Genomic DNA, 19,361 nt, shown 5'->3' with positions numbered 1-19,361 from the left:
TCACAAAGAGGGTATCCAAGTGGCCAACAACGTATGAATAGATGCTTCATTAATCATCAGGAAAATGCAAATTAATACCACCAAGGGACACCTCTATACACCCTCCAGAATGATTAAATTGACAAAGGCCGAGTTTCATAGAGAACGAGGAACAACTGCGCTCTCATACACTACTGCTGGCAGTGGCAGCTGTGAAACGTCTTTGGGAGACTGGCACTGAGCACTAAAGTGGACCATATGCCTCCCTATGGCTCGAGAATTACACTTGAGATGTTTACCCAAAAGAAATATGTAATTTTATTCACTAAAAAACATGTAGTAGAATGTTCATAAGCAACACTCTTTGTAATAGTCCAAATTAGAAACTCTCTAAACCCCCATCAAGAGTAGGCTGTATAAATAAACTGTAGTGTTAGTCATACAATGGAATACAGTACATACATACAATACAGAACTAAGGAATGAATGAATCATACCTTCACTCAGTAATAAGAATGAACCTCAAAAACATAATGTTGGGCAAAAGAGTGCATATTGTATCATTTCATACATAGAATGTTCAAAAACAGGCAAAACTCGCCTATGGTATTAGAAGTCAGTATAGCATTACCCTTGTTAGGAGGTTAGTGACAGGAAGGCACAATGGAAGATATCTGGATTCTGTTGATGCTTTGTTTCTTGATCTAAGTGTTGGTTACCCAGTGTATTCATTAAGCTGTGCACTTATGATCTGGGCACTTTTCTATGTGTACTTTAAGTTTCACTTAAAAAGTTTTAAGAGTTATTCTCTCCTTTTCTCTTCTAACTAGTGCAGATGTAGACAATCAACCAAGACCATTGTGCAAAGTGAAGTGCACTTGAACTTACCTCTTTTAATCTTTTATTTTCCAAGAGCAAATCATCTGTTTTTAGGTCATGTACGCAGATTTCATTTTCTAAGTGCTTGAGAACTTCAAAATGAGCTTTGATTTTATGGCTTTCGTGATCTCTTAATTGTTTTAATTCTTGCTTCACTTTATTCTGCTCAAACATAAAACCCACAGTTATTGTATAGAGTTCAACTAGCAGGGCCCCAGTGTATTAGTTTGCCTGGACCACATTCAGAGAGGGGTTCTAATTACAACTGACCCTTGAACAACGCAGGGGTGAGGGGCACAAACCCCCTCCACTCAAAAATCTGCGTGTAACTTTACAATTGGTCCTCTGTATCCCCAGTTTCACATCCGCTGATTGAACCAACCACAGACCACGTAGTACTGTAGTACTCATTCACTGAAAAAAATCTGCATATAAATGGACCCACAGAATTCAAACCTATGTTGTTAAAGGGTCAACTGTAACTCCTTGACCATCAGCAGAGGTTATGGACACCTTCCCTTGAAAAACTTTATATAAACTCCAAAGCGAACGGACTCTGGGAAACGAGTCTATGGATCCCAAGTTAAGAGCCAAAGTTAAGTTGTTGAGACAATTTCACAAAACAGAATATACTTTGACATATGAACAATTACCTGGCAAAAATGGGGAAGCAGGGAGTGGAATTTATTGAGACTCTTTCAGTGAGGACTTAATATTTCTCAAAAGAAGAAGAATATTACTTTATGGATTTTTCAGAGTTCTCTACAGTTTTCTCTACTGAATTCTCTAAGCAGTTTTCTATTATTATACTGCTATAAATCACATAATCTTTGTACATTGTATAATCATCCCTAGCAGCATCCTATAAAGAATATAGAATTATATATATAGTATACTTACTTGTAATTTTCCCCTTCATATGTTTCTATTTCCATAATGCACTGAAAGTTACTTTTGAGATCAGTGACTCTCAAAGAATACATTTTATTTTTAATTAACCAACTCCACATACATATGTTTATCATTAAGTATTGATTATAAAATTTGAAAAGGTAGTAAGCATCTATTCACCTGCTCCCATCTCATTCACCCCCTCCACACCCACAACTTTGGCCCACTTATCCTTGTCTTCATAGGAGTTTACCAGAATAATAGATCTGAAAAGAACCTTAGGAAGCATACTCTAATCTCTACCTTTTAAATAAGGAAACTGAATCCTCCCCAGTGATTTTCCAGTTTTTTGTTTTGTTTTGTTTTTTGAAATTTCGGCCACGCGGCACAGCATTTGGGATCTTATTCCCTGACCAGGGATCGAACCTGTGCCCCTGGCATTGGAAGGTGGATTCTTAACCACTGGACCACTGGGGAAGTCCCAGGTTACATGTTCATTGCTTCTGAAGTTGCTCTCTCTCTACATACAAACACACACACACGTATATATATGTGTGTATATGTATATACCTATATACATATGTGTATGTTGTGACTAAAACTTTCAAAACATTGATATTAACAGAGTAAGTTTAAAAAATGTGAATTTCTTGAAAACTCTAATGTGCTAGGTAAGTATCACTGTCTGTATATACCAATATTCTAATAAAAGAAAAAAGAATGAATACATTGACTCTTTACCGTGTTGTCAAGGTATCTTAAAAAGTCTCTTGACAATTGAGAAATGTGATCATTCAGTAAATTCTGCTCCTGCTTTTGTGCTATAAAAAAGAGAGAGAGGAAAAAATAACCACCTACAATGTTCTTTAATTAAAAGACAATAATCAAAACAAGACATATGCCTGGTTTTAGAAGCCATACACTATGATAAGGCTTATAACAAACACTGGAAGTCAGGCACTCCCCAATGCTGCATCCACCCCTGTGTTTGACTCTTCAGAATCAACCATTTTTAACCCATTTTAACTTTTTCCTCTTATATTTTCTTAAAAATTTTTTTCTTAAAATTTTTTCTTTAAGAAACTTTTTTCTTTCTTAACTTCTTCTGCTCGCTTCCTAACATAGTAGGGGACACAGCCCACTTACCCCCATCCCTACACCTCCCGCCCACACCCGCAGCTCCATGTTCCCTCCCTCAACCTCCTCGTGAAGTTGTGGATTTTGTTTAAATGAATTTTAACTGTTTGGATCATTACGACAATGTAAATATTATTCACTGATGAGACAAACAGTGTAGTAGGGTTACACTTCCTTTCTTCTATAGTTTCTTGTTTTTCCTGGAGGTAAAAATTACCTCACTTTTTAAAAGAATTGCTTAGTTTTCCATGTACATGTCATTAATTCATATCAAAATCTATAACAGAATTGTAAAATCTTTCTGAACATTACTTCCCACGTGGTCAAACACGTTACGTAATCCATCAGTTCCCTTTCTCTACCCTCTCCCACTACCTTCTGTACATTTTTCTTTAGTCCTGCCGCAAAGCTGACCTCCTGGGACTTCCCTCTGCATCTCTCTCATGTTGGACCTCCTGCTTTCTGAATCTCATACCTTTTTTTTTCTCTTGATTTATTTCCTCTGTTTGTTGAAGCAAATTTTATGTAGCTTCCTGAGACAGAGTAAATGAGATCTTGTATATCTAATTATATCTCTATTCTAAATCTATACTTGACTGGTAGCTTGGATGGGTATCTAGCATTGGAAATTATTTTCTCTCAAAATTTTGAGGGCGATGTCTTCTAAATTCTATTATGATATTGATGTAAAGAAGTCTGAGACCATTCTCAGACTTGTGTGAGATCTGCTTTTTCTCTCTAGAAGCTTTTTAGGATCTTCTCTTTTTTATTTTTCTCCTGAAATCCAACAGTGATGTAGCTTAATGTCTTTTCTTTCATATATTGTACTGGGGATTGACAGGCCCTTTAAGGCCCTTTAAAATAGGAAGTTCATATTCTCCAGTTCTGAGAAATATGTTTGTAATATTTCATTGATAACTTTATACTTCCCATTTTCTGACCTCTTTTTCTGGCCTTCCTGTTAGTCAGATATTTGACACCTCAGAACAGTTTTATAATTTCCTTACCATTTTATCCTTTTATCTCCTTATTTTTTGTTCTATTTTTGGAGAGATTTCCTTAACTTTTCTTATAATCCTATTGAATTCTAAAATTTTAGTTGCTATATTTTTTATTTTTAAGAGCTCTTTTTTGTTCTTTGTTCTTTCTTTTAAGCATCTTGTTCTTTTTCATAAATGCAATATCTTATTTCTCTAAGAATATACTTTAAGATATATTCTCTATACTAGAGAGAACATATATTCTAAGCAATATACAGAGAATATATATGTATTATATATAATAATATACAGAGAATATATACTCCCTGAGAATTTATCTTTAAAAGTATTCTTATGTTATTTGTGTTTATGTTTCCACCAAGTTCTGTTTTTCTATCTGCTTTAGTTTATGTCATTCATGCTGGAGTTTTTCCTGAGATGTCTGGTGATCTTTGACTATCTAATCCTACATAAGGGGGAGGGACTAAAAGGTTTGGTTCCTGGGTGGACTTCACTGTACAGTGATCAGAAGTGATCACCCATTTTGTTGGGGGGCTCTCTAATGTTAGATTCTGTGGAGCTCTTTGAAACTGTTCAGTGTCCTTAGGGAAGAATCCAACCATCTTCAGGGTGGGGAAGGGATCACAGAAGAGTTATAACACAACTGGCTGGCAGCCTTCATCAAGCTGAGCAGTGGAAGGGGGTCTCAGAACAGCACCTGTTTTCTGCGCTCAGCCATATCTGATATCCTGAAGTTTAGAACCCTCTTGCCCAATTTCTCTGCTGGCATTGTGGAGGAATAGTCAGTCAGTGGCACAGAAGAGGATATTTGACCTGGGGGTCTAACTGCTCGCCATAAAGACTTCCAGCAAATCTTCAGCCCCATGACTCATCTCGGGCTTCACAGTATCCCTGTCCTCCAATGTCCAAGACTTCCCTGGTCCTGAGGAGAGAACTTCTTGTCCTCATGCTATGCTCCTCTGTGAGCACTTGCTAGTTAAACTTCTTTTTCTGCTAATACCTCTATCCAATTACACCTTCCAACAATTTGCTGTTATTTATTATCTGTTGATGTCTTCTCTGCCAGTCTCTTTGTACTTGTGGGTTTATATCTTTAAATAAATCTTTTGCACATATTTTATGAAGTTTTATTAGGGAGCAAAGATAGATGCATGTGTTTTATCCATCATATTTAATCACAAGTCACAACATTATTCTTTATGTGTACTGAGCCTTTATATTCTACCCTCTATAAGTCTCACTCCTGGCAGGTGAAGTATACTTTCCTACTCTCTGAAGCACATTGCTCTTATGTCCCCTTTCCTTCTTTTCTCCTGCCTTCCTCTCTTTTCTCTACTTTCTTCAGTATTTTATCCCTCTTCTTTGACTTAAGAGAATCAGTTCTTGCAATATACCGCAATATATTGCCTATTTTTATACTCATTGTGTTTCTTATATCCTCCACCCAGTGCAAGAAGGGATGAAGGAAGGGTGGGGGAGTAGAAAATTGGGAATGGAGTACATATATGTTGCAAGTCTTGGTAAAAGTGGTAAAAAAACAAGAAAACCTAACTGAGTTGACTAAATGAAAATGTGGCAAAAGTGGAAAATCAACTGAGGAATGGGAACCAGACCCAGGTACTTTTTCTTATAATATTCTTAAAAATCCACCTTCCTTGAAAATTACCACTATTCACTTTGAATATCTGTTTATTTCACACTTGACCATATTGGGTTTCCATATGACTACCCTGTTTTGACACACTGCTTTAATTCCTATCCCCATATTCATCTTTGCCAGCTGGTCAGTCCCACCACAATGCACATTTTTTACTCCCATTCCAGTAAAAAATGTGCACATTTTCTGTAATTTTGGTCCTGGCCTGATTCCAGTGGCACTTCTTCCATCATCTAGAAGATAGAAGTTCTAGAAGTTGTCCTTCTTAATAACCTAAATCCTTGGATAATGATCCTTTACTCCCCAAATTCAAAACAAGACTCACACCTCTAGGGATGGTTCTGGATCTGTGAAATTTGGGGTTCAGGGTTAGCTGATCACATCCAATTTTTGTGGAGAAAATAATTATTTTCTATATTAAACACACACATGGTGTGCCATGTAATAAAATGCAAAATATGCATACTTTCAGACACATTTCATCTTCTCTATGAAGCCCCCAGATCTGAGACAAGCTCTTATCTATCTCTGCCTTAGGGGCAGATTAGTGAAAAAAGTCTGAGTACATACCTTATAAATGATTAAAGTCATAGCTAGAAAATGATTAAAGTCAAGCTGTAAATTCATGTTAAGAAACAAAAAATTTTCCACATGGCAGGAGATAAAGGAGTTGGTTCTACCTTTAGCAAGTACAGAGAGAAACCATATAATACAGTTGCTACTACTTCTTAATTTTAAACAGTTTTAAAAGAGAAAAGGAGGAATTTGACAAGAGTTAACAGTAAGATTGTGGTGCAGAGAAGAGGAAATTAATAGAAGAGGCAAAAACTAGAGAATAGAGAGTTAAAGGTGATGGGAGAAGTTGGGAGAATTTCACCACTGGCTTGTGATCCACTTTGTGTTAGCAGACAACAGTGAAATCCTTACCTGGGCTTGAGTTCAATTACTAAGTGCTTCATATGTACCTGTAAGAATATCAATGAGATTTTCAAACTGTCTGTTTTTGTCCGTGTATTCTTCTTCTGCCACCTGAAGCTGTGGAAGACACTCGACTAGTTCACCTTCCTTGTCTTTGTTAATTTGTGTTTCCTCAGCGAATCTTTGCTTTAAAGACAGTAAAGCTGATCGTGAGGTATGATTTTGGAGAATTCACACAGCATTCTAGAGTAGAAGGTAAGTTCTTTGGTGGGAAAAGTTCTGTCTGTCCTGGACTCCTCTTATCCTAAGGTGCATAGAAAGGTATCTGGCACATACTAGATATTTAATAAATATTTGTTGGCTGACTCACTGACTCTCTGGCAATCTATACTGTTAGGAGATTAAATTCACTGGGCTCTCCAAAGATCCTGTCAGTTCTATAGCTGTACTGCTATGGTTCTATTACTGCCACCTAATGTGTACCCCAAAAACATATTTGAGAAACTTTCTCTTGATTGATATTTTATGGAAAAAAAAAAAACCCAGGCAGAAAAACAAAATATATACCAGCTCTAAGAAATGTGGATGTTAGTAAGAAATGGGAAGGGGGTAGAAGTAAGTGGATATGATACTACAATAAATGGGTTAAGAGTGCCGAAAGTAAAACATGAAAATGCCTGCTTATTTATTCAAACTCAGGTTTTATTTAGTTTCAAGTGGAATATAGTTGAATCTCTCTTAGAAAGTCAGGGTGGATTTAAAATAGTGACTAAGGCAAAGACAGTCAACTGACATTTACTATCCACTCTCCTGTCCTTCGATATCAGGACTCTTTGAGTTTTAGCTGAGCATATGGCTGCCAACTAGAGTGAGTTCTCAGCTTCCCTTGCAGGTGGGTGTGACCAATGAGTTTGTGAGCAGAGGTGGGGTGTGCCCCTCAACAGGAAGGGGTATGTGCCCCTTGGGTCCTTCCTCCTTCTCCTGGCTGGAAGAGGATGAGAATGGAAGCTGCCACTTGGACCCACAGATGTTAGTCTCATGCCGAGGGTGGCAGAGCTACCCTTCCAGCCCTCCACCCCTTCCCTTCAGCCTATACCGGGAAAGAGAAATAAACATCTCTCTTCTGTAATGACCATGTCAGAAGTATCTGAGTATCTGTCTTAAATAGATACTCAGACTCAAAGATTTAAACTGGCCATAACTGACCCAGTTTACTCTTAAAAACTTTTATTTTTAATTTTTATCTAAGTTGCATACACACGTAATTTAAAGGAAACCCTGAGGGCCAGCAGAGCAATGCCAGACATGCTCCCCCAGCGGGAGATGCCCTCACAACATAGCCTACCAGAGGCTAGTTTCCATTGACCCCACCAAAGTGGTAAGTTAGTGCCAGAGAAGGAGATCCACAGGGGTAGATGTGAAGGACTCCCTGGTCTAGAAGCCCCATGTTTAAATTGGAACCAACATCTCTTGGGCATACCTTCTAGGTCTATACAAGGGACATGCCCATTTAAAAGAGGCACCAAATCCAGGAAAGCCCAATGCTCTGGTTTCCCGCTAGTTATTCTCCTGGTCAAGATGCAGCATACTAATAAAGGGTTGTTCTATATAAGCAATGTTGCCTGATAATACAACTGATAATCCACCTTTATCAGGCTACGAGGGGAAGAGCCAGAAAGTTAAGCCGAGGTCAATTTCCTAGTAAAGGATAGAGGATTGTTAACCCTTTAGTACACATCTTGCTTATGTTCACTGCATTTTGGCATCTCTTTGATAGAGCACCTTGCTCGCACCCTAATTAATACAGTGATATGCTGTCCCATTCCAAATTACCATTAGAATCCTTATGAATGATACAGAAAGACAAAAACATACATAAAACACCATAATATAAAAATATTGCTATGCAGAATCAGGAGTAAATTCTCCAGACTGCAGTATTAAGAAACGCATATCTATACTATATTTGGTAAAAAAGAATGGCCTGGGGGGATAAGGAGGCATGTGAATGCATTAATTCATTCCCATTGCCTGCACAAGGCTGAAGCTGCCGGCAGCACCCTGACAAGAAACCACGCTCTTCTTTCATGCTAGGAGTGAGGGTTTGGGTATCAGATGCTGCCACAGCTCAGGCAAGGTGGTGTTTGCTGGCTCAGCTTCTTGGAGCTGGGTGACCTGTCAGGCCCACAGCTTCTTCCGATCATTCAAATCTTCCCTCAGCTTCCCTGAGTTCTGAGCCACGTGCATACATAGCCCAGTGATGAAAGGCTCCGGCTTCTGCTACAATTTTTGGGCGTTGAAGCCTTGGAAAGGAGAGTGGCCAATGCAGGTACCAGTCCAAGCTCATGAGTTCCGCTCATCCTGCGACTTCCAGTTTGACCTTGCTTTCTCCACTTCCGGTCCATCTTTCCTTCCGAACTGCCTGCCCTGCTGCCTTTGGGCCCCGGCTCCAGATGTAAAGCTAAAAGACTCACTAGACTACATAACGAGCTCCCACAATGGCAGAAGGTCAAATCCTCTAATAAACCCCTTTCCTGGTAGCTCTGTTTCTCTGACTGAACCTTGCCAGACACAGGGCTGAAGGACCCAGCAGATCCAACTGTGATCAATGTGTCAGTGCTAGATCAGAGTGACGCAGAAGGCTTTGCAAGCTCTGACAGGAACATTGTAGTGGAGGCCCCTGGGTATCGGAGCCAAGTCTACACAAGAATTAGTCACAGCACCGCCTAGAAGAAAACACCTCTCAAGATTTGGAAGTTTACATTCTGAACCAGTGACTAATATACAGGGCTCTTTTCCTTGGGAATGCAGTGGGCCTTCTCACTATTAAACCTAATGATTTTGCTCCCCCTCCCTGTGAATTTGGCTCTGTCAGTCCAGAGATCTTACTACTGGTGAGAAGAATGATTCTATCAAGGGTACAATAATGGTTCCATAAACCAAAATCTGAGGGCGGTTCCTCTCCAATTTGGGCTCCTCATGCCACTGAACTAAAGGCAGAAATGGGATTCCAATGTGCCCAGGGTTGTTGATGATGATTTTCAAGGGGAAAAGGGATTTATAATAATGGCGCACAGGCTGCCATCTGTCTATGACTTTGTGTAAATGAGGCACAGGTGGACAGAGTCCTGCAGGGAGCACACAGCCTGGCAAGCAGACTGTCTGCAGAAATTTTCTCATCTACAGCCTTATACTTCTAATTTACTTATTTTGCCTAATTTCATTGTATAAGCTTGAATGCAATGTTAAATGGTGTCCTTGTCTTATTCCTGACTCTAAGAGGATTGCCTTCATTTGTTTACCATTAAGTACGACTGGTAACCTCCATCAGCTCTATTTCAAAAAACGTCTGAGATGCTGACTACTTCCAGCCACCTCCTCAGTTATCATTCTGGTTCAGGCTACTTGAACCACTTGGTGTATTGCTCTAGCTTGCTGATTGGTCTTCCTGCATCCACCAGGGCTTTCCTAAATTCTGCCCAACATAGCAGCTAGAGTGATCCTATTTAAATGAAAATCAGATTATTTCAGAATAAATCATCTTCACTCAGAACCTACTACTGGCTTCCCAGCCCATGCAGAGTGAAAGACAAAGTTCTCACAAGGTGTGGCAAGCCTGGGGATGCCCCTTTTAGATCTACCCTCAAGGAAGAATTCACTGTCCTGTGGCAAGGAGTGTGGTTAGCTGACAGCCTCCAGTGTGGTTGGCTCCTTCAGAGTGGCCTTGGCTATCTAGCCAAGACCATGCTCTTTGAGGGGTGGCTTCCAACTAACTGTGTGAGCGAAGAGATGGTACAAGGGTATAGCCATTTCTGCCCAAGGCAGCCCTCTTCTAATGGACGATCCCTGCTCTGGAGTTCCCCAGAGAGTTTGCAGTTTACATAATGGTCCCTGCCCAGTCCTTTCATTGGCATTACACCCTAATAAACCTTTGCACTCCTAATTCCATGTCAGCATCTGCTTCTGGAAGATGAGTCCCTAGAACCTCCAGCACTCTCCCCCATCTCTGCTGCTGCCACACTGCCTCCTTGTCATTCCGCAAATAGGACAGTCCTGCGTCAGAACCTGCGTGCTTAGCATGTCCTCTGCTTGCAGCCACCTTCGCCAGATATCTGCACATCACACTTCCTCATAGCCTTTGGCGCTGTACCCTTCTCTGATTCCCTGTTTAAAATGGCACACAGACCGCATTACACACACTCACCCTATCCCACTTCCCTGTTTTATTTTCTCTAGAGCATTTATCACCACTGAATATATTACATGTTCTACTGTTTATCTTGTTATTTTCAATCTCCCCCACCCCACTAGAATGTAAGCTTCATAAGGCTTCTGTTTCTTTCCCCCCTTTTAAAAAATTTCTGTTTTTCAGCATCTAGAAAAATACTGGGTACCCACACATGCTACAACCAATGGAGAAATGCTTTCCGCCTTGCTTCTTCCTTCTGTTCCTTCTAATTTTGTATAGGTTTGTGCGATGCTTTCTTTCCCTGGTTTGTTCCCTGAGTTGTGCCAGTTCCCATTTCCCCTCTTCCTATTTCTGGCCATCCCCTTCTGACGTCTCTTCCCTAAGTTCCTGTATTTCCATATTGCTAATCTTCCTTGGCACTTCTATGAAATTATTTTTTTCTGAATTCATGGAGGGATGTTGAGTCACAGTTTTCATCTGTTCCAGCACCATTTTTCTGAGCACTCTTCATTTGATGGAAAGTTTCATTGCCCCTTCACTTGTTTTTCTCATAGTATTTTTGTGTGGAAGACATATCTGCTTCTTTTTTGCTATTTACATTAGAAAGAATTGGCTTTTTCTGGGACTTGTTATCTGCAGAGGGTTTCTGCAGGATGTGGCAGGGTGTGTGTGGTGGGAGGAAGAGTGGGCTTGGACCAGGGTAAGATCTAAACTTTGAAATGTAAGGACTCCCTACTCCCTTGCCTTCAAATAAAGCTTCTCTTTGGGGTAGTCAGGCCTTCTTTTCCCTCTTCAAACTGAATCAAGTTGAGGAAGTCTTCTGCTACCTTCTCTTTTCTCCTCAGCTACTCTTCCAATGGCGGTCTCCAAGAAACATGGCCTTGTCTATCAAGGTAACACCATCACCTTGAAAAGGTTTGTTTTCTGCTGTGTTTCCAGAGACCTAGCCACTCTGGGCCCCTTGGGTCCTTGCAGTGACTTTTCTCTCCACTTCCCCCATCATCCATGCTCTATTCTACCTCAGGTCAGCCCCTGGCAGTTCCCAGGTCAGTGCCATGCCCTGTCTTTAAGGAGGACTTCTGAGATTGGCCTTCTTGGTCTCCCTCACCCTTCATTACTCTCTCCAGCCTCTCCTGTTCCAGCTCTTCATGGTTTTATCCAACACTCTACCTGTCTCCATGGATTTTGCCAGCACTCCCACAAAACTTGGAGTGTGTGATTTTTTTTTTAACTGAAAACATATTTCTTGTTGTTCTACTTCTTTTTTAGAAAAAGAAGAAAGATTCATAATTTAATTGTAGTCTTGTTTATACTAAAAGATTTACTTTACTTCTAACTGATTAAAATAGCATGAAATACACCCTCCCCTGCATATCACCATCTAAAATTATTCTTAGAAGTAAAATAAAATTTACCTCATACTTGCTCAACTCTCGAATTAACTTTTTTTCTTTGGCAACAAATTCCTCTTCCTCTTGTTTTAATTCTAATGTAAGTTGTTCGATCTGTGCCAAAAACTCATTGATCTCATTTTCTCTAAAACTGGTCTAATTAGGGGAAATAAATGAGGATTTATCATTTGTTTTGTAGCAGTCAGCATTAAATTTTCAAACAGCCAGGTAAATTAGTGTTTCTGTGCATGAGACTTGGCTCTGATTTCAGGTTATATTATTTCTCAGTAACCACTGAGGAGGATCTTTTTTTCCCTCCAGAGATTAATTTCTTCACCAAACAATAGCTATAAATGACTTGAGGAAATGGGGAATGGGAATAGTAGGGGATGGAGGGTAGGCACAGGATGAATATAGGAGCTAAATAAATGATGTTTAGTCTCCTTATTTTTAGATAGTTTCCCTAAACACTATCTTCAAGTTTCAGTTACATGCTTCAAAAGCATATTCTGGACAGAATTGCTACTTTGCTAAATTCCTATAGTTAATACAGAGCAATTGTCTACATTTCTCAAGAAAGTTACATAATTCACTCTAAACATGAAATCAGCAGAAAGCAAAATACCTTTTAATAAGGTAAGGTTTAATGAAATATTGAAGAATTACTGACATGCAATATAGGGAGTAAATACTAAGTTCCTTGAGTTCCTTTACCTCTTGTAATAATTCACTGCGTCTAAGTTCAGCATCCTGAATTTTATCTATAATTTCTTGTATTTCAGCCCTTATCATGTTGGTCCAACGTGCATGATTTTTTAGCAAACAAGCTATTTTCCACTGAGTTATAATACTAGAGATTAGAACAAAAAGAATTATCATCAAACTGACATCACAGTTTACTGAAAAGATGAAGGAATTCAAAACAAAACAAATCCTACTATGATTATATAAAATTGTTCATGCTATTGATGTTGTAGACTAGACATATTAGCTGAAAAAATAAGACAAAACATTAACTGCCTCAATGCCATCTCTGCAAGTTGCTTCACATTAAGTTGTGTCAGTACATCTAACAGGACAGTGGACAAACCACAATTTACCTAGAGCTTGCCTCCTCTAGGTAAAGGATAGAAATGCGGAAGGCTCAGGGGTGTTGGAAAAAGAAGAGTCCCAGACAGAAATAGTAAAAGAATTACCTAAACTACTCAAAGTGCTAGTAAGAAATTTCAAGCTTCTAGGTTCTCAAATTTTTCTCTCCACTTTAACATAAAAAAGCTATATAACTAGAGAAGAGTAAAAATGTACAATTGGAGTCTTAAAAATAATATTATAATAATGACAACAATAATAAAATATAGCTATGTTTCTGCAAGTGCTTTCTAGGTGTCAGGCACTGAGCTACATACTGTACATCAATCATCTCATTTACCATTCACAACAACCTTACAAGGCGGGTGCTACTATCATTCCTCACTTTATAGGGATGGGAGCAGAGAGGTTATTAAATAACTTAGCCCCGGTCACAGAGCCAATAAGAGGCAGAGCAAACAAAGCAGTCCATCTGTAGAGCCTGTGTAATTAACCACTCTCCTCTGTCCCTGCACATCACCTTCCTTACTGGTACAAAGAGGCATTGCACATCTTGGCAATTTTACTCTTTGGTGACTTGCCATGATTAGAATGAAAAACTCTGTTTCTGTTCAATGCCAAAAAAATCAAACTAACAAACACATCTAGATCCAAGAAAACTCACAATTTAATTTAGGAAAATAATTTCCTTGGACTCTAGCAAGCACTCTGATATCCTTTCAACTTTGGGGCATTGTTAATTAAGATAACATATACTGAGATTGGTTCAAGATGGCAGAGTAGAAGGACATGCACTCACTCCCTCTTGTGAGAGCACCGGAATCACAATTAACTGCGGAACAATCATCAACAGGAAGACACTGGAACTCACCAAAAAAGATACCCCACATCAAAGACAAACGAGAAGCCACAATGAGACAGTAGGAGGGGCGCAATCAAATAAAATCAAATCCCATAACCATTGGGTGGGTGACTCACAAACTGGAGAACAATTATACTACAGAAGTCCACCCACTGGAGTGAAGGTTCTGAGCCCCACGTCAGGCTTCCCAACCTGGGGATATGGCAATGGGAGGAGGAATTCCTAGAGAATCCGACTTTGAAGGCGAGTGGGGTTTGATTACAGGACTTCAACAGGACTGGAGGAAGCAGAGACTACACTGTTGAAGGGCACACACAAACAAGTGTGCACATCAGGACTCAGGGGAAAGGAGCAGTGACCCCATAGGAGACTGAACCAGACCCACCTGCTAGTGTTGGAGGGTCTCCTCCAGAGTTGGGTGGGGGGATGTGGCTCACTGCAGGGACAAGGACAATGGCAGCAGAAGTTCTAGGAAGTACTCCTTGGTGTGAGCCCTCCCAGAGTCCACCATTAGCCCAACCAAAGAGCCTGCAGGCTCAGGTGCTGGGTCACCTCAGGCCAAACAACCAACAGGGAGGGAACTCAGCCCCACCCATCAGCAGACAAGGGGATTAAAGTTTTACTGAGCTCTGCCCATCAGAGTAACAACCAGCTCTCCCCACCACCAGTCCCTCCCATCAGGAAGTTTGCACAAGCCTCTTAGATAGCCTCTCCACCAGATGACAGACAGCAGAAACAAGAAGAACTACAATCCTGAAGCCTGTGGAACGAAAACCACATTCACAGAAAGACAGACAAAATGAAAAGGCAGGGCTTCCCTGGTGGCGCAGTGGTTGAGAGTCCACCTGCCGATGCAGGGGACATGGGTTCGTGCCCCGGTCTGGGAGGATCCCACATGCTGCGGAACGGCTGGGTCCGTGAGCCATGGCCACTGAGCCTGCGCATCCAGAGCCTGTGCTCCGCAACGGGAGAGGCCACAACAGTGAGAGGCCCACATACCGCAAAAAAAAAAAAAAAAAGAAAAGGCAGAGGACTATGCACCAGATGAAGGAACAAGATAAAACCCCAGAAAAACAACTAAACAAAGTGGAGATACGCAACCTTCCAAAAAAAGAATTCAGAATAATGATAGTGAAGATGATCCAGAACCTTGGAAAAAGAATGGAGGCAAAGATCAAGAAGATGCAAGAAATGTTTAACAAAGACTTAGAAGAATTAAACAAAAAACACCTAGAAGAATTAAAGAACAAACAAACAGAGATGAACAATACAATAACTGAAATGAAAAATACACTAAAAGGAATCAATAGCAGAATAACTGAGGCAGAAGAACAGATAAGTGACCTGGACGACAGAATGGTGGAATTCACTGCCACGGAACAGAATAGACAAAAAAGAATGAAAAGAAATAAAGACAGCCTAAGAGGCCTCTGGGACAACATTAAATGCAACATTCACATTACAGGGGTCCCAGAACGAGAAGAGAGAGAGAAACGACCTGAGAAAATATTTGAAGAGATTATAGTCGAAAACTTCCCTAACATGGGAAAGGAAATAGCCACCCAAGTACAGGAAGCACAGAGTCCCAGGCAGGATAAACCCAAGTGAAACACACTGAGACACATAGTAATCAAACTGACAGAAATTAAAGACAAAGAAAAACTATTAAAAGCAACAAGGGATAAAGGACAAATAACATATAAGGGAAGTCCCATAAGGTTAACAGCTGATTTCTCAGAAGAAACTCTACAAGCCAGAAGGGAGTGGCATGATATACTTAAAGTGATGAAAGGGAAGAACGTACAACCAAGATTAATCTACCTGGCAAGTATCACATTCAGATTCAATAGAGAAATCGAAAGCTTTACAGACAAGCAAAAGCTAAGAGAATTCAGCACCACCAAACCAGCTCTACAACAAATGCTAAAGGAACTTCTCTAAGTGGGAGAAGAAAAAGACCTACAAAAATAAACCCAAAACAATTAAGAAAATGGTAATAGGAACATACATATCAATAATTACCTTAAATGTGAATGGACTAAATGCTCCAACCAAAAGACACAGGCTCGCTGAATGGACACAAAAACAAGACCCATATATATGCTGTCTACAAGAGGCCCGCTGCAGACCTTGGGACACATACAGACTGAAAGTGAGGGGATAGAAAAAGATATTCCATGCAAATGGAAATCAAAAGAAAGCTGGAGAAACAATACTCATATCAGATAAAACAGACTTTAAAATAAAGAATGTTACAAGAGACAAGGAAGGACACTACATAATGATCAAGTGATCCATCCAAGAAAACATAATAATTATAAATATATATGCACCAACATAGAAGCACCTCAATACATAAGGCCATGCTAAGAGCTATAAAAGAGGAAATTGACAATAACACAGTAATAGTGGGGGACTTTAACACCTCACTTACACCAATGGACACAACATGGACACATCATCCAGACAGAAAACTAATAAGGAAACAGAAGCTTTAAATGACACAATAGACCAGAGAGATTTCATTGATATTTATAGGACATTCCATCCAAAAACAGCAGATTACACTTTCTTCTCAAGTGCACAAAGGACATTCTCCAGGATAGATCACATCTTGGATCACAAATCAAGCCTCAGTAAATATAAGAAAATTGAAATCATATCAAGCATCTTTTCTGACCACAATGTTATGAGATTAAAATCAATTACAGGGAAAAAAACATAAAGAACACAAACACATGGAGGCTAAATAATACGTTACTAAATAACCAAGGGATCACTGAAGAAATCAAAGAGGAAATAAAAAATACCTAGAGATAAATGACAACAAAAACACAATGATCCAAAACCTATGGGATGCAGAAAAAGCAGTTCTAAGAGGGAAGTTTATAGCAACACAATCCTACCTCAAGAAACAAGAAACATCTCAAATAAACAAACTAACCTTACACCTAAAGGAACTAAAGAACGCAGAACAAACAAAACCCAAAGTTAGTAGAAGGAAAGAAATTATAAAGATCAGAGCAGAAATAAATGAAATAGAGACAAAGAAAACAATAGCAAAGATCAATAAAACTAAAAGCTGGTTCTTTGAGAAGATAAACAAAATTGATAAACCTTTAGCCAGACTCATCAAGAAAAAGAAGGAGAGGACTCAAATCAATAAAATTCGAAATGAAAAAGGAGAAGTTACAATGGACATCGCAGAAATACAAAGCATCCTAAGAGACTACTACGAGCAACTCTATGCCAATAAAATGGATGACCTGGAAGAAATTCTTATAAAGATATAACCTTCCAAGACTGAACCAGGAAGAGATAGAAAATATGAACAGACCAAGTAATGAAATTGGAACTGTGATTTTAAATCTTACAACAAACAAAAGCCCAGGACCAGATGGCTTCACAGGTGAATTCTGTAAAGCATTTAGACAAGAGCTAACACCCACCTGTCTCAAACTCTTCCAAAAAACTGCAGAGGAAGGAACACTCCCAAATTAATTCTACGAGGCCATTATCACCCTGATACCAAAACCAGACAAAGATACTACAAAAAAAGAAAATTACAGACCAATATCACTGATGAATATAGATGCAAAAATCCTCAAGAAAATACTAGCAAACAGAATCCAACAACACATTAAAAGGATCATACACCATGATCAAGTGGGAATTATCCCAGGGATGCAAGGATTCTTCAATATAGGCAAATCAATCAATGTGATACACCATATTAGCAAACTGAAGAAAAACCATATGACCATCTCAAAAGATGCAGAAAAAGCTTTTGACAAAATGCATCACCCATTTGTGATAAGAACTCCCCAGAAAGTGGGCATAGAGGGAACCTACCTCAACATAATAAAGGCCATATACAACAAACCCACAGCAAACATCATTCTCAATGGTGAAAAACTGAAAGCATTTCCTCTATGATCAGGGACAAGACAAGGATGTCCACTCTCATCACTATTATTCAACATAGTTTTGGAAGTCCTAGCCACAGCAATCAGAGAAGAAAAAGAAATAAAAGGAATACAAATTGGAAAAGAAGAAGTAAAATTGTCACTGTTTGCAGATGCCATGGTACTATACATAGAGAATCCTAAAGATGTCACAAGAAAACTACTAGAGCTAATCAATGGATTTGGTAAAGTTGCAGGACACAGAATTAATGCACAGAAATCTCTTGCATTCCTATATGCTAACAACAAGGTATCAGAAAGAGAAAGTAAGGAAACAATACCATTCACCATTGCAACAAAAAGAATAAAATACTTAGGAATGAACCTACCTAAGGAAGTAAAATACCTGTACTCAGAAAACTATAAGATACTGATGAAAGAAATCAAAGATGACACAAACAGATGGAGAGATATACCATGCTCTTGGATTGGAAGAATCAATATTGTGAAAATGACTATACTACCCAAAGCAATCTACAGATTCAATGCAATCCCTAGCAAACTAGCAATGGCATTTTTTTTACAGAACTAGAACAAAAAATCTTAAAATTTGTATGGCGACACAAAAGGCCCTGAATAGCCAAAGCGATCCTGAGGGAAAAAAAACGGAGCTGGAGGAACCAGACTCCTTGTCTTCAGACTATACTACAAAGCTACAGTAATCAAGACAATATTGTACTGGCACAAAAACAGAAATACAGATCAATGGAACAGGATAGAAAACCCAGAGATAAACCCAAATACCTGGTCAGCTAATCTATGACAAAGGAGGCAAGGATATACAATGGAGAAAAGACAGTCTCTTAAATAAGTGGTGCTGGGAAAACTGGACAGCTACATGTGAAAGAATGAAATTATAACACTCCCTAACACCATACACAATAATAAACTCAAAATGGCTTAAAGACCTAAATGGAAGACCGGACACTATAAAATTCGTAGAGGAAAACAGGAAGAACACTCTTTTTTTTTTTCACAGTACACGGGCCTCTCACTGTTGCGGCCATTGTAGAGCACGGGCTCCAGGCGCGCAGGCTCAGCGGCCATGCCTCACGGCCGCTCCGCAGCATGTGGGATCTTCCCGGACCAGGGCACGAACCCGTGTCCCCTGCATCGGCAGGCAGACTCTCAACCACTGCGCCACCAGGGAAGCCCCAGGAAGAACACTCTTTGACATAAATCACAGCAAGATCTTTTTTGATCCACCTCCTAGAGTAATGGAAATAAAACCAAAAATAAACAAATGGGACCTAATGAAACTTCAAAGCTTTTGCACAGCAAAGGAAACTATAAACAAGACAAGAAGGCAACTCTCAGAATGGGAGAAAATATTTGCAAATGAATCAATGGACAAAAGATTAATCTCCAAAATATATAAACAGCTCATGCAGCTCAATATTAAA

At 39.5% G+C, this 19,361-nt stretch overlaps 1 protein-coding gene across 1 annotated transcript in view; it reads right to left on the bottom strand.

Moving 5' to 3' along the window:
• Positions 1-19,361, bottom strand: part of CCDC175 (coiled-coil domain containing 175) — a 65,781-nt gene that overhangs the window by 9,408 nt on the left and 37,012 nt on the right. Inside the window, exons 12-16 of the mRNA XM_024731499.1 lie at positions 12,757-12,892; positions 12,067-12,198; positions 6,510-6,648; positions 2,491-2,570; positions 868-1,020 (exon numbers count right to left, since the gene is read on the bottom strand). Of these exons, the coding sequence (XP_024587267.1) occupies positions 868-1,020; positions 2,491-2,570; positions 6,510-6,648; positions 12,067-12,198; positions 12,757-12,892 (640 nt within the window). The remainder of the gene's footprint in view (positions 1-867; positions 1,021-2,490; positions 2,571-6,509; positions 6,649-12,066; positions 12,199-12,756; positions 12,893-19,361) is intronic.

Source organism: Neophocaena asiaeorientalis, unplaced genomic scaffold (assembly GCF_003031525.2).
Source record: "Neophocaena asiaeorientalis asiaeorientalis breed wild unplaced genomic scaffold, Neophocaena_asiaeorientalis_V1.1 scaffold603, whole genome shotgun sequence".
Classification (NCBI taxonomy): Eukaryota; Metazoa; Chordata; class Mammalia; order Artiodactyla; family Phocoenidae; genus Neophocaena; species Neophocaena asiaeorientalis.
The sequence above is the reverse complement of the archived record's forward strand: the minus strand, read 5'-3'. Positions and strand labels throughout refer to the sequence as shown.